Consider the following 15,599-nt stretch of genomic DNA (forward strand, 5'->3'; position numbering starts at 1 on the left):
GAATTGGACGGGCTCGAAACTAAAAAACGTCACATGTCGACGTTAACTCTAACCGAGCCACATCCTAAACGTCCACCAAATAAAGTTATAACAAAATAAAGCAACCGAGACCATAAATGATCCATACAAGCTTTTAAAAAACTAACAAGGAACAATTAACTATATAAATAAACACTTTTAAGAAAGGTTATTACCATTACTAGAACTTATGATAAAACATAAGAAAAGTTGCGTTTTATAATACGCGTGTATTTGAAAAATAAATAATACTGTATGACTTGGTAAAAAAAAAAGGAACCGAATTAAGGCTAAAAATTGAAATTGATTAGAAACCTCAATTACAAGAAGGAGAAAGTTAATAAATAAATGTAAATATGATATGATTGTTCATAATAAGAATAAGAAATATCAATAAAATAAAAGGTGAAGAACGATAACGCAATATGAGTCTCACCCCAAGATTCGTTTGCTTAAATTACATACATCTTATATATGTTATGTCGTGTTTTGTTAGCTAAAAGACTAAAATAGTAATGCACAGAGCCTAAAATAGTAATGCAACCAACCTACAACTATAACGATGGAAAAATGGGAAATTGAACCGTAAAAAACATGGACATAATTATTTCATGTGGCACGCATGCATAAAACAAGTGGCACACATGCAAGAAAGCACATGGCATAAGCCTAATGTTGCACGTGTATCACTACAGCCAGTGGCCAACTCAGCAATTTGTGTTACCTTCAGCTAAAAACAATTACACATAATTCTGCAAATAAGACAGTAGCTAACTGTAAAACTTAAAAAGATCAAATTAAACAAGTTCACTTAAAACAAATTCCTCACGCGCACAACAATTAGTCATTCATTCATTTAGTCAATTATGCTTTCCCAATTCATATGAATTGCAATCAACATAAAGAGATCACAAACACGTTCACTTTAAACTTAAATGATCACTTGTAGAATGGCAATTGAGTGACTGTATATCCGAAATCTAACGCTAAGCAGCCCCTCGATGCATAATTAAATTCTCAACAGTAACTTATTGATTCATTCGAAAACCACATATTTACACATAATTGGTCATGAATCTTGGTTCTCATCAGTTAATCCGAAACTACATTGGTTCCTCGACATCATCTAATTTCCTAAACGCTGCTGCTGCTTCCAAAACCATTGTTGATGACAAGTTCCTGCACTATATAAACAAAACTTCTTGTCAAAGACCCTTTTGCGCAATACTACAATAGGAAGGAGCCTGAACCAGAAAACATTATATAATGGTGCACCCTAGAGTCTACACGCATAAAGGAAGACGAAATAACTCTTAGAAGACGAAAGGCATGCTCGAAAGTTACAAGAAACTGGGTTATAGGCATTATTATTATAAAGACGTCTAGCGCCTTCCGGCAAGATAATATATAAAGGATAAATCGGGCCGTCATCGCATAGCGTAAGCCCCGCATGCCGCTTTTTATGCATAAGCCCTATATATTAAAGCATAAAACACGTCAGCGACACATGTGTCACGTCAACATAAAGTGGAAATTCGGTTACACATTTTAAAGATAAATCAACCAATGACGGTACGACATGTAGAAGAACCTTCTAGATGCTTCTTGGAAGCTCTCAACACCTATAGATAAGACACCCGGGCCATCACTTTTTAGACACTCTGACTAGTGTCAGATAACACAACTTCTCTCTCACATAGTACTTTCTCTATATAACTCAAGATCATAGCAGCAACACGCTAGACAGACCAACTCACAGTATGGATCCGTAGATTGACTTAAGCCACCCGACGATTCTTCGATCGTGATGCGGGTTTGCACGGAGACTGTTCGGAGGGAAAACAATCAATCGAAAAATAGACACTGCTAGGACTTTACAACTTGTACTTGTACTTGTCACCACTAGCTGGAAATAGGTATAAACATTATACGTTTATATCTTTAAAAAAAAACTAGTTAAGCAACCTAAAGTATTATAGACGACTCAATGTGTAGTCAAGCATGTTGGGTGACGGGTCAAATGGGTACTTTCTTTATATGGGCTGAGCCGAGTTAAATGTATACAAAATTATCATTCGTCAAAAATTTCTTAACTGATTATATTTTTTAATCCAAAATATCAAATATGATTTTACCTGTGTAAAATTCGACCGACGCATCGGTTTTGGAAATAGCACGTCCCGACTCGCCCAAAAACGCATTAAAAGTTGGTCAACGCTAAAAAAAAGTCGGGTCAAAGTCGGGCATAGTCGGCCGAGTCGGGTTTGAGTCGGCCAAAGTCGGTGAAAGTCAAAGTTAGATTAAAATTTTTATATTTTTTATAATTAGATTTTATACCATACATCTATGTTTGTAATATATATATTTGCATTTATATATTTATGTGTACTATATATATGTTTAATCTATTCTATAATATATTTATTACTAAAAATCAACGTTTATCAACGCCTGTCCAGACCGGCATCCCTCCAAGGTCCCAACAAACTCGTCCCCGACTCGCGGCTTTTACAACCATTGGTTTTACACTTTTAACTTTCAAACCATCAAAGTTGTTTATTATTTTTTTTCTTTTGTGATAATCTGTACAACACCCGCATTTTGTCCATTCACCACCAAACATGTTTTATGGCGTTGTATATCATACCAATACAAAGCATGTTTGGTGGTGATTGGTGAATGAATATATATTGGTGGTGCACAAATCACTTTCCATTTGACCCATTAGAGCTATAACGTGAAGCTAATCGACCATCAACAAGTAACTAGGTCGACCTTGCCACACCCGAAACATGAAATTATGTAACAAAGTAAAAAGGATGAAAGATATTTGAATAAAAATTTATCATTCTGATAAAAGTTGATAAAATCCTCACAAGATTTATGACAGCACCCCTTGTGTTCCCTTCAGCTTCATTCAAGACTTGATTCCCGCTACTTTCTTCTTCTACATTTGCTACTACTGAAACCACCTCCTGCAAAAAAAAAAAAAACAATGAGTTCATTACCATGAGACGATGGGACAAATTTGTCTGTACGTATTGTAGATGGCAAGCACAAGACGAACGATCATAAACAAAACACGAAGATTTATATGGTTCAATCAATAAGCATTTAATGACATAACAGTGACAGGCGAAAAACGGGATCATTTCCAGTTCTTGTAGCAATAGTTGCTTCTGAAAACATGAGGATCTGTTAATTTCAGCTGGCCTATGCAAACGGTCCGGTATGGGTAAATGGGTATATACGACATAAACTTAATCTAACAATTAACAACTTTTTTATTCATACTATAAAGTTGATACATTTTTTGTAAGATCAAAATTCAATATAAGATGTTTTACCATTTTTAGACTAAGTGTCTTTTTAGTTGAAACTTGAAACGGACCATATATAGTTATATACACACACAAGATTATATTTATATTTGTATCGTTTGAAACTTCCAAACATTGTTGAGATCATCAATGTTTGAATTGAACTTAAGTATTAAATTTGGCATTTTGATTCAAAGTATCTGCAAGTCTGCCTTATGGCGTCCATATGACTTAGGCATAGATGTTGCATGTTACATGACATTTTCTTGATGATATGTTGCTTATGCCGCATCTAGATGACATAATAGAAGAAACTAAACACAACTAATTATGAACAAGTGAAAATCACCCTATTTGCAATTACAGAAAATTTTGACAAGCAAAAATGACCCTTAAGAAGCCATATATGCTCTACAGGAACACGAAAGATTAGGTACATATACATGATAGACCATGTATATGACTTCCCACACTAACAACCATAATCACTAAATCAAACAAACAATCAACAACACGCCAAGGTATTATCCATTTTAGACGCATACAGATTGTCTAGTTATGTTATAGTTATAAAATCACATACTTAAAGATTTCATCATGTAGAGATTTAGATGCATTTGGATCATCCTAATCCTATCACTGTTAACATCACTGAAACTTAACCGTCCTGTAGATATTTGAACATCACTAAGGACATATAACCATGATAGAACCATGGACAGATCAAAATTAACACATTCAAATGCATCCAAATCCACAATATCAATAATCAGACATAATTTAATGTAATTTTTCCACCATAAAAGCTTACTAACACGATTAATTCATAAGAACAATTCAAAATATATGAATCCCTGATTGTTATGATTTAGCATTTTACCAATATCACTAACCTCGCAAACCATAGAATCACCATCAACCGTTTCTGTAGCATCATTAACTTTACCATTCAAATCCTCATTATCCAAATTCTTGTTTATAGCCTCATTGCAAGCTTCAATGTCAACATCTTTATCACCATTAACATCACTTCCCTAAAAACATGCCATAACTTTATTAATCAATTGTAGAACTTGGTCATAAAAATTTAAAATTTATCATATTGCACCTGTAAATCAGTAGCTTTATGTTCTGCAACAATGGAAGAAGGAAGCCTATCAATATCCCACTCAAGAACTTTACAAATAACTGTTCCATAAGCTCTATGAGACCACTTTTTCTTCGTTTTCATTATCGAAACGCAATGTTGAACCAATGCAATGCAATCTTTAAACATTTTCTGCTTTTTCTCAGCTCCACCACATACCAAACATGTAAATTCACCTCCACCACCACAATGTTTCACATAATAACCCTTAAAATCTTCATCCCCATTAAACAAATTCCAAAAAAATTCAAACTTTGTATCCCCATTTTCATTATCATCCATAGCATCATCATCATCATCGTCACTTTCTTCACAATTGGCTGAAAAGAAGTCTTTAGCAGCATTCAGTGCCTTAATTTGAACTTGTTTCCAATTGTATTTTTCTAATTCTTGTGCTGTGAGTACACGACTTGGTTGTGGGTTAGGTTTAAGTTTCAATTCCGGCCAACCGGATTGGGTTAACGGAGGGTCGGCCGAAGGAGGTTTTACCGGCCATTCTTTGCCGGAAAAGTTGCCGACTTTTTTGGGGTGTTTCTTTTTGGGCTTCTTTTTCCTGGGTTTTTTGAAATGGGTGGAATTGAAAGGTTGTAAATTGATGGTTGGTTGTTGTGAGGTTGAAACAGGGGAATGGTGCCATAGGGAATGGAGGTAAAGCACTTCGTCTCTTAATTTTTGTTCCAGATATGGATCCATCAGAAATGGATATCAAAATTAGGGTTTTCAAGGGAGGACATGGAATGGAAAAGAAGCAAAATTAATTAAAAAATACAAAAAGTATGAGCAGCATTCTTGAGTTTTTACTAAAATCATAAGTTTTTTTTTTATCTGCGATTTTTTGACATCAGTAGATCATTTATTTCAACGACCATCATCATTTGCACATAACACACACGTTCGGGCGAGAACCGAATCCGATCGATAGCATCCGGGAACACATCAATTCGGGCAGTGGTCCGGGTAGAGATCTGTGAACAAATTCGGTAAAACCTCCCTATATGGTCAATATATACCACCATTATTAGTGTTCAATTGATTTAAAGAAAATCATGTCATTCCTAATAATCGAACCCATGACCTCTCCCTATCTCATGACACAAAGTACATAGGAAAAACCGTTGGACTATGCCCGCAAGTTCTACTAAAATCATAAGTCGTACACTAATTCATAATTGTTGCTTTATTAAAATATGAAGTGAAAATGTCATTACATGTTTAGAAAGTAGAAACTAGCATGTGATCCTTGTACATTTTTTATTGTGATTTGCATAAGTTAGTCACTTATTAAATGGCCGTTAAAAAAATTCTATTAAATTCTTATCATTCGTCACGCACATGATGGTATTTTAGTCACACACATGGTTCTTCTTATAGCGTTGACACTATAAACTCTTTGCCGGTATGTTGTGTATATGTTAATAATCATATCAGATACTAAAAGTCTTCTCAACATTTTTGTGAGCAAAAACTTGTTCTCTTGTAAAATCACCCGCTTTCAATCAACAACACTTAGAAACTCTTTAATGAAAGCTGTCCGTGCAAGATAAATCTCATTAGCCAGATAATAACTTATCTGGTAATTCACATCACACGCTGTAAGTAACTAGAGGGGGTGAATAGTTACTTAATACTTTTTCGATGATCAACAAGATTTGAACAATCATTGATCACTTTAATCTGTAGTGACCCGAACTTTTCCATGTTTATATATATTAATTGAGATTGATATTTACATGACTAAATGTTTCCAACGTGTTAAGCAATCAAACTTGTTAAGACTTGATTAATTGAAATAGGTTTCATATAGACAATTGACCACCCAAGTTGACCGGTGATTCACGAACGTTAAAACTTGTAAAAACTATACGATGACATATATATGGTTATATATATAGTTAACATGATTTTATTATAAGTAAGTATCTCATTAGGTATTTTAACAATGAGTTATATACATAAAAATGAGACTATTAAATTAAGAAACTCGAAAACGATATATATAACGATTATCGTTATAACAACGTCTTACTAGGTACATATGAATCATATTAAGATATTGATACACTTGGTTAATTATGTTAAATGATAAGTAAATATATCTTTAAGTGTATTAACAATGAACTACATATGTAAAAATAAGACTACTAACTTAATGATTTCGAAACGAGACATATATGTAACGATTATCGTTGTAACGACATTTAACTGTATATATATCATACTAAGATATATTATATATCATAATATCATGATAATGTAACAATTTAACATCTCATTTGATATAATAAACAATGGGTTAACAACATTTAACAAGATCGTTAACCTAAAGGTTTCAAAACAACATTTACATGTAACGACTAACGATGACTTAACGACTCAGTTAAAATGTATATACATGTAGTGTTTTAATATGTATTCATACACTTTTGAAAGACTTCAAGACACTTATCAAAATACTTCTACTTAACAAAAATGCTTACAATTACATCCTCGTTCAGTTTCATCAACAATTCTACTCGTATGCACCCGTATTCGTACTCGTACAATACACAACTTTTAGATGTATGTACTATTGGTATATACACTCCAATGATCAGCTCTTAGCAGCCCATGTGAGTCACCTAACACATGTGGGAACCATCATTTGACAACTAGCATTAAATATCTCATAAAATTACAAAAATATGAGTAATCATTCATGACTTATTTACATGAAAACAAAATTACATATCCTTTATATCTAATCCATATACCAACGACCAAAAACACCTACAAACACTTTCATTCTTCAATTTTCTTCATCTAATGGATCTCTCTCAAGTTCCATCTTCAAGTTCTAAGTGTTCTTCATAAATTCCATAAGTATAGTTTCATAAAAATCAAGAATACTTCCAAGTTTGCAAGTCTACTTCCAAGCTTTCTAATCCATTCCAAGTAATCATCTAAGATCAAGGAACCTTTGTTATTTATAGTAGGTTATCTTTGTAATTCAAAGTAATATTCATATTCAAACTTTGATTCAATTTCTACAATTATAACAATCTTATTTCGAGTGAAAATCTTACTTGAACTGTTTTCGTGTCATGATTATGTTTCAAGAACTTTCAAGCCATCCAAGGATCCTTTGAAGCTAGATCCATTTTTCACATTTCCAGTAGTTTTATCCAGAAAACTTGAGGTAGTAATGATGTTCATAACATCATTCGATTCATACATATAAAGCTATCTTATTCGAAGGTTTAAACTTGTAATCACTAGAACATAGTTTAGTTAATTCTAAACTTGTTCACAAACAAAAGTTAATCCTTCTAACTTGACTTTTAAAATCAACTAAACACATGTTCTATATCTATATGATATGCTAACTTAATGATTTAAAACCTGGAAACACGATGAACACCATAAAATCGGATATACGCAGTCGTAGTGAAATCGGGGGCTGTTTTGGTTTGGATAATTAAAAACTATGATAAAATTTGATTTAAAAATTGTTCTTCTGAAAAAATGATTTTTCATATGAACATGAAACTATATTCAAAAATCAAGTTTAAACTCAAAGTGGAAGTATGTTTTCTAAAATGGTCATCTAGACGTCGTTCTTTCGACTGAAATGACTACCTTTATAAAAATGACTTGTAACTTATATTTTCGACTATAAACCTATACTTTTTCTGTTTAGATTCATAAAATAGAGTTCAATATGAAATCATAGCAATTTGATTCACTCAAAACGGATTTAAAATGAAGAAGTTATGGGTAAAACAAGATTGGATATTTTTTATCTTTTTAGCTACGGGAAATGTTTAACAAATCTATACAAATCATATCCTAGCTAACTTATATTGTATTATACATGTATTCTAATATATTATGTAATCTTGGGATACCATAGACACGTATGCAAATGTTTTGACATATCATATCGACCCATGTATATATATTATTTGGAACAACCATAGACACTCTATATGCAGTAATGTTGGAGTTAGCTATACAGGGTTGAGGTTGATTCCAAAAATATATATACTTTGAGTTGTGATCTAGCCTGAGACGTGTATAACTGGGTCATGGATTGATTCAAGATAATATATATTGATTTATTTCTGTACATCTAACTGTGGACAACTAGTTGTAGGTTACTAACGAGGACAGCTGACTTAATACACTCAAATCTTTAAAACATAATAAAAATGGTTGTAATTATATTTTGATCATACTTTGATATATATGTACATATTTGTATAGGTTCGTGAATCGATCCGTGGCCAAGTCTTATTTCTGAGGAAGGAAATATCTGTGAAAGTGAGTTATAGTCCCACTTTTAAAATCTAATATTTTTGGGATGAGAATACATGCAGGTTTTATAAATGATTTACAAAATAGACACAAGTACGTGAAACTACATTCTATGGTTGAATTATCGAAATCGAATATGCCCCTTTTTATTAAGTCTGGTAATCTAAGAATTAGGGAACAGACACCCTAATTGACGCGAATCCTAAAGATAGATCTATTGGGCCTAACAAACCCCATCCAAAGTACCGGATGCTTTAGTACTTCGAAATTTATATCATATCCGAAGGGTGTCCCGGAATGATGGGGATATTCTTATATATGCATCTTGTTAATGTCGATTACCAAGTGTTCACCATATGAATAATTTTTATCTCTATGTATGGGATGTGTATTGAAATATGAAATCTTGTGGTCTATTGTTACGATTTGATATATATAGGTTATACCTATAACTCACCAACATTTTTGTTGACGCTTTAAGCATGTTTATTCTCAGGTGATTATTAAGAGCTTCCGCTGTTGCATACTAAAATAAGGACAAGATTTGGAGTCCATGCTTGTATGATATTATGTAAAAACTGCATTCAAGAAACTTATTTTTGATGTAATATATTCTTATTGTAAACCATTATGTAATGGTCGTGTGTAAACGGTATATTTTAGATTATCTGTAACGACCCTGGATTTTCCAACGTTTATTTATTAATAATTATTATTATTAACACGTACGATTAAACGAATGTATGTTATTACATTTACATGTTGCCATGACTAAACGTACTTGACTTTAATTGCCCGAAACGTCTTTGTGACACACGAAACTTGCACGAATAATATTTTCAAGTATTATTTACATTCATGATTAATTTTATTAATCATTTTGATTAACTATGGTTATTAGTTAATTACTTGGGCCTTTAGTAGTGTTAATGGACTTTCAATTGGATTAACTTGTTACTACTTGAAACTTGGGCTTTAATTAATGTTAGTGGACTTAAAGAGCCCACCCTACTTCATTCATGGACTCTTAAGCCCATACTTGCATGTAAGTATCATTTAGGTTACAACTAGTTAGTTAAAGACTTATAGAATCTTGTTACACATCTTCCCCATGCTAGGCCACTTATTAACCAACTTTTATGCCACATGCATGCAAGAGACTAGAGTGTAATTTCCTTCCCCTTCCCTTTGTTTTGGCCATCAGCCTTTATGGCTAGTGAGAGGGTTTTTGTCTCAAATTTTGCTATCATATCTCCTAGTATCCTTCACCACTTCTCTCATTCAAAACACACGCTTCAACTTGCTTCATTTTTTTCTCTCATCTTTCTCTACATTTTGTAAGTAACAAAGCTTGAGTTCTTCCCTTTCTTCTCTCTTAAAACCGTAGCCTTTGGCTACCAAGATCATCATCATCTTTTGTTACTTGTTGTTTGATTACTTGTTTGATAATTATTTACTTACTTGTTGTTGTTACATACTAGTTTCAAGAATCAACTCTTTAGTTTGATTCTTCATTTATCTTGTATTTACAAGAACACTCAAGAACATAACTCACTAGTTATGTTCTACATGTACTTTCTTTAAAGATTGCAAGTTCATGTGTTGATTAAAAATCATACTTGTGATTCATGAAGTAAACTTCAAGTTTACTTTCTTAAAGATCAAACTTTGGTTTGAATCTTTAAAGTATGAACAACCATAAACTAATTACTTGTTTATCTAACTTATTTCTTCATTTACTTGCACTTTAATTTTGTGATTTTGGTTGTTGTTGGTCAAGTACTACAAGTTAGTCTTGATCTCATTTCTCTTGAACTAAAAGTTAACTTTTCTAGTTCAAGAACATGTAAATGAAACTTTTTAATTATAACTTTGTATACTTATGCTTGATCTAGACTTTTGAGTCTTGGATCTTCAAGATCAAACTAAGAACTATGTTCTACAACTTAAGATCTTGATTTCATAAGTTCATTTTCAAATTTGTAACTTATTATTAGTCTTAAAGTTCATGTATGTGTTAGATCTAAGACTTTGATGTAACTTTGGTTCATCAAAACACTTGTAACACTTAAGTGAGTTGTGCTTCATGTCTTAGACTTACACTTGGGTTATGATGGTCAAACCATGGTAAAGATTATGTAAACACATCAATGAGTTGTACACTTGAAGCTATAGGCATCAAGGATGAGAACCATGATGAACATCAAGCACCAAACTCACCGGAACCCATTATTTTTCTGCTTTCTGTCTTCTACCTACTGTTTTCTGGTTTCTGTAACAGACCAGTAGACCTGGACTGTTGTGATTATGATTTTCAAATATCTCTGTTCGAGTAGATAACTTTTCATATAGGACTCGTCTTAATCCGAGTTACGGTTTAGGAATTATGGCCCTCCGATCGTCACTATGTCTTTTAACGTTGTGCAGAAATTTCTGACCTACTCGCACTTAGATCGTCGCCACGGTCAAACGAAGATGAGTTTGCTTCTATAAATTTTATCACACTTAAAGGACTCATATATGGAGCCATGGCCACTGGTCTCACCTTAATTCAGTAAGGGTAGAGGCCGTGGTGACTAATCGAATTCAGCCTTTGTTTTAAACTACTTTCATAAACGAAACTTACTTTATGCCTTTTGTTTGATGATGAATGATGATGACCTTTAAGACCTTATTTACATACTTTTAAACATTTTCGGACGATTTACTGACTTAGTACTATTTGACTTAGGTTGAGGACTTTCGGACCGATTACTTGCACACTTTTCCCGACTCGACTTTACGACTACATTATCATTGTGAGTTATAGCATTCCCTTTTTACTTTAACTTATTTTGGGAACTGAGAATACATGCGGATTTTATGTTTTACATACTAGGAACGAGTACTTAAACTTTATATATGTGTGGGTTATATAACGGCAGAAACATTCCCTTTAGCTCGGTAACGTTTAGTCATTGGTTTTTGAACCGGTGAACGCGAATCTTAGATATGGATCCATAGGGTTTGATATCCCCACTCGGGCTAGTAGTGCTAGCATTTAACGAGTGTTTAATACTTCGTAAACATACGCACTTGCCAAGTGTACTTTCAGGGGGTATAAACGTTAAGTTAGTTACCAAGTGCCCACGGTTAACATATACTTTATCATACTGTTTTGAAATGCTCTTTGTAGCACTGAAATCTCGTGGCCTACCTTACTTACTGTTATACTTAAACTATAGCTTACCAACCTTTGTGTTGACGTTTTTAAGCATGTTTTTCTCAGGTGCTTGAGGTTAGCTTCCGCTGTGTACTAGTCGTGCTGTAGACACCCGCTGCTTAGAGTTGTCATCGCATGAACTACTTTACCTTGCATTCAAAATTTAGTACTTTTGAACTGTGACTTGTAACGACCATTGTGGTCACATACACTTATTATTTGCATCTACTTAGTGAAGCGTGCTTTTGGATTGTAAAACATTCGATGTTGGTTTAGACATCACTTTATTAATGAATGCAAACTCTTTTTGAAAACGCATATAGTACTTAACCTTGTAATGATCCTGTTGTTGATGATTTGTACACGATGGTTTTGTACGGGGCATCACATTTGGTATCAGAGCATTGGTTGTAGGGAATTAGGTTGCATTAGTGAGTCTAAGACCGACCCGAGTAGGATTCACTAATAAGACTAATCTACAACTTGCTAGTTTACTTGTTTCCGCTGAACTTACTGCATGCTGCTGCTTGCTTTTGCTGCTATATGCCATATGCTACTATATGATTTCACTACTGTATGATATTACTTGCTTTCGATTGCATGCTACTTCTGTACGATTCGTTATTATTGCCATGCTACTTATTGTTATACATGATTTAAACTGTTGGCCTAATACGTGCTTGCTTTATGACTTACTGACATGGAAAATTTATTTTTCCTTGTTCAGATGTCAGATGTTCCACCTGCTATCGTTTTGGGCAGTTTAGACTCGTCAGCCACCCCACCTGCTGCTGCTGCCTACACACCGATCCCGATACGCACCAGTGACCCCGGCGCTTCGTCTTTCGGAGCCAGTAGTAGTGCGCCGGCACCAGTGGCTACTATTGACGGACACGTAGACCCTACGGAGATTCCAGCTCCGTCTGCTCCCCGACCCTCAGGGTCACAGCCCCGCATCGGTGGTGTTGTGATTCCCGCGGAGTTCGGGGAAGGGCCATTCCGTAACCATATGCGCATGCCGTGCCGACGCGCTCCAGATGGACGTTTAGTGTCGATTCCGCCATTCAGATACAGACAGATGATGGCCGCTCATGGACGACCAGTTCAGCCACCCGTGTCACCACCACATGGTTCTGATGATCCTTCATCCGATGACTCCTCTACAGATGACTCCAGTGACTCCGACGAAGAGAACCTTGATGACGTACCTATACAGGCACCCTCCACCCCGCCGAAGAAGCGGTACCGTCCTGATGGCACCGTCATTCCAGGGGTGAATGGAGGTCGTGCTTTCACTGACGCATTTGGTCGGCGTCGTAGGGTTACTGCTCGTAAATGGCTTGTGCTGTACCCTGCCGACCCACAGATACGTAAGGTACCCCGTTACGTACTGACTATTTCTGGAGCCGGGACATCTGCACCCCGTTTCGTGCGGTCTGCACCATCCGCCCCACCGGCCCCACCTGCACCACCAGCACCGCCCGCCCCACCAGCTCCCACTGTCGAGGAATTGACAAGGGAGGTGGGAATCCTCCGAGCTCGGGTTACTGAGCTCGAGGAGCAGTTGGCTCAGGTTTTAGACATCCTACACCCACCTTCACCGTAGGACTCTTGTATTTAGATTTCGTTATGTAATCTAGTTGTAGTTTCATATTTCACTTATGTATTGTACGAATCTATCATGATGTATGAAACTTATTATTAATGAATGGAAACTTTGAGATGTTACTTTTTGCACAAGTGTTCTATTTACGTTACTGTATGGTGTTTTGCGGTACTTGTATCAACTTGCGTTACTTAATTAACATGTGTTGTGCTGGTTGTTATATACTATATTATTATATATTGAATGCTGAATTTTGACTTGAGTCAATATGTTTGTATAGAACACCATGGCTAACGGTCGATCCACACCTACTGCTGCTCAAATTGAAGAGATGATCCAAGAACGTGTAGCCGCAGCCATTGCGAAAATGTAACCCCAAGCTCCACCGCCACCGCCACCACCACCGGTTATTCAATCTGTTAGAAATGGGTGTACTTACAAGGAATTCCAGAGCTATAAACCACATAACTTCAGCGGCACTGAGGGACCAGTTGGTCTCACCAGATGGTTCGAGAAACTTGAATCAGTATTCCGAGTTAGCAACTGTTCGGAGGACAACAAAACCAAATTTGCTTCTTGCACGCTGTCTAACGGCGCGCTCACATGGTGGAACACAATGGCACAGGCACAAGGCATTGATGAGGCGTATGCTACGCTATGGGAAGAATTTAAGTGTGCCATGATTGAGGAGTATTGTCCGAGAACCGAGATACAAAAGATGGAAATGAAATTCATGCAGTTAAAGGCTGTTGGGAATGACCTTGATGGTTACAACAGGAGATTTTTGGAACTAGCCCTGATGTGTCCGACAATGGTCACCCCAGAATTCAAGCGAATGGAGAGATACTTCTGGGGACTCCCTAAGAGCATTAAGGGAAATGTTACCTTGTCCAAGTCACCGAATGTTCCCGAAGCGATGCGCATGGCGCATACTTTAATGAATCAAATAACCATCGATGAACCGGAGAAAACTAAGTCTGAAGCGGGTACTAGTGAGAAGCGCAAATGGGATAACCACAACAACAGGGGAAGGAACTATGAACAGAACCCAGCGAAACGACATGAGGGTTTTAGAGGAAACAACAACAGTGGAAACCCCAACCCTAACAACAACACCAACTCCAACCCAAACTACAAGGGAACCCTACCTCAATGCAAGAGGTGTTACAAACACCACACTGGGTATTGCAATGTTGTCTGTGAGAAGTGCCAACGGTCTGGGCATGTTGGCAAGGACTGCAAGGTCACCACCTTGAATGGGAAGCCAAACACCAACGGGCCGAAGAAATGTTATGAATGCGGGCAGACGGGCCATTTCAGAAATGCGTGTCCAAATAAGCGAAAAGATGGCGGACCACCCCGCGCTAGAGCTTTCAATGTTAATGCAAGGGACGCACGCGAAAACCCCGACTTGGTGACAGGTATATTCAAAATCAACAATCTTTTAGCTTCTGTCTTATTTGATACTGGTGCGGATAGAAGTTATGTATGTAGACATTTTTGCGATAAGATTAATTGGTCATTAGTCCCGTTAAAAGAGAGTATGCTTGTCGAGGTCGCCAATGGAAAACTTGAGAAAGTTGACCATATTAGTTGAGGAGCTATTATTAACATAGCTGGTGCAGATTTCGAAATTGATTTGATACCTATCAAACTGGGAAACTTTGACGTGATCATTGGTATGGATTGGTTGAGCAAGATAAAGGCCGATATTATCTGTGGAGATAAAGCACTTCGCATACCACAAGGAGATGGCGAACCACTGGTTATCTATGGAGAGAGATGTACCTCGAAGTTGAACCTCATTAGTTGCGTGAAAGCGCAAAAGATTATGAAGAAGGGACGTTTTGCTGTCCTAGCACATGTGAAAGCAGTAGAAACTGAAGTGAAAAGCGTGAACGACGTTCGAATTGTGAACGAATTTTCCGATGTCTTCCCAGAGGAATTGCCTGGATTGCCGCCGCAGAGAGCAGTAGAGTTTCAGATTGATTTAGTGCCAGGAGCTGCACCAGT

At 36.0% G+C, this 15,599-nt stretch overlaps 1 protein-coding gene across 2 annotated transcripts; it reads right to left on the minus strand.

Moving 5' to 3' along the window:
• Positions 1-508: 508 nt before the first annotated feature.
• On the minus strand, positions 509-5,237 carry LOC139891080 (uncharacterized). 2 transcript variants are annotated; one of them, XR_011773527.1, is made up of 5 exons: positions 4,447-5,237; positions 4,232-4,372; positions 2,895-2,993; positions 663-1,197; positions 509-572 (listed from the first exon to the last, which is right to left on the minus strand). XR_011773527.1 is itself a non-coding variant. In XM_071874007.1 (4 exons), exons 1-4 carry the CDS (start codon positions 5,176-5,178, stop codon positions 1,122-1,124), a joined length of 1,053 nt encoding a protein of 350 aa, XP_071730108.1. In that variant the 5' UTR covers positions 5,179-5,237; the 3' UTR covers positions 824-1,121. The 2 variants fall into 2 exon arrangements, 1 of the variants encoding a protein (XP_071730108.1); XM_071874007.1 differs by lacking the exon at positions 509-572 and having other exon boundaries at positions 824-1,202.
• Positions 5,238-15,599: the final 10,362 nt, after the last annotated feature.

The sequence above is a fragment of the Rutidosis leptorrhynchoides genome, chromosome 2 (genome assembly GCF_046630445.1).
Source record: "Rutidosis leptorrhynchoides isolate AG116_Rl617_1_P2 chromosome 2, CSIRO_AGI_Rlap_v1, whole genome shotgun sequence".
Lineage (NCBI taxonomy): Eukaryota > Viridiplantae > Streptophyta > Magnoliopsida > Asterales > Asteraceae > Rutidosis > Rutidosis leptorrhynchoides.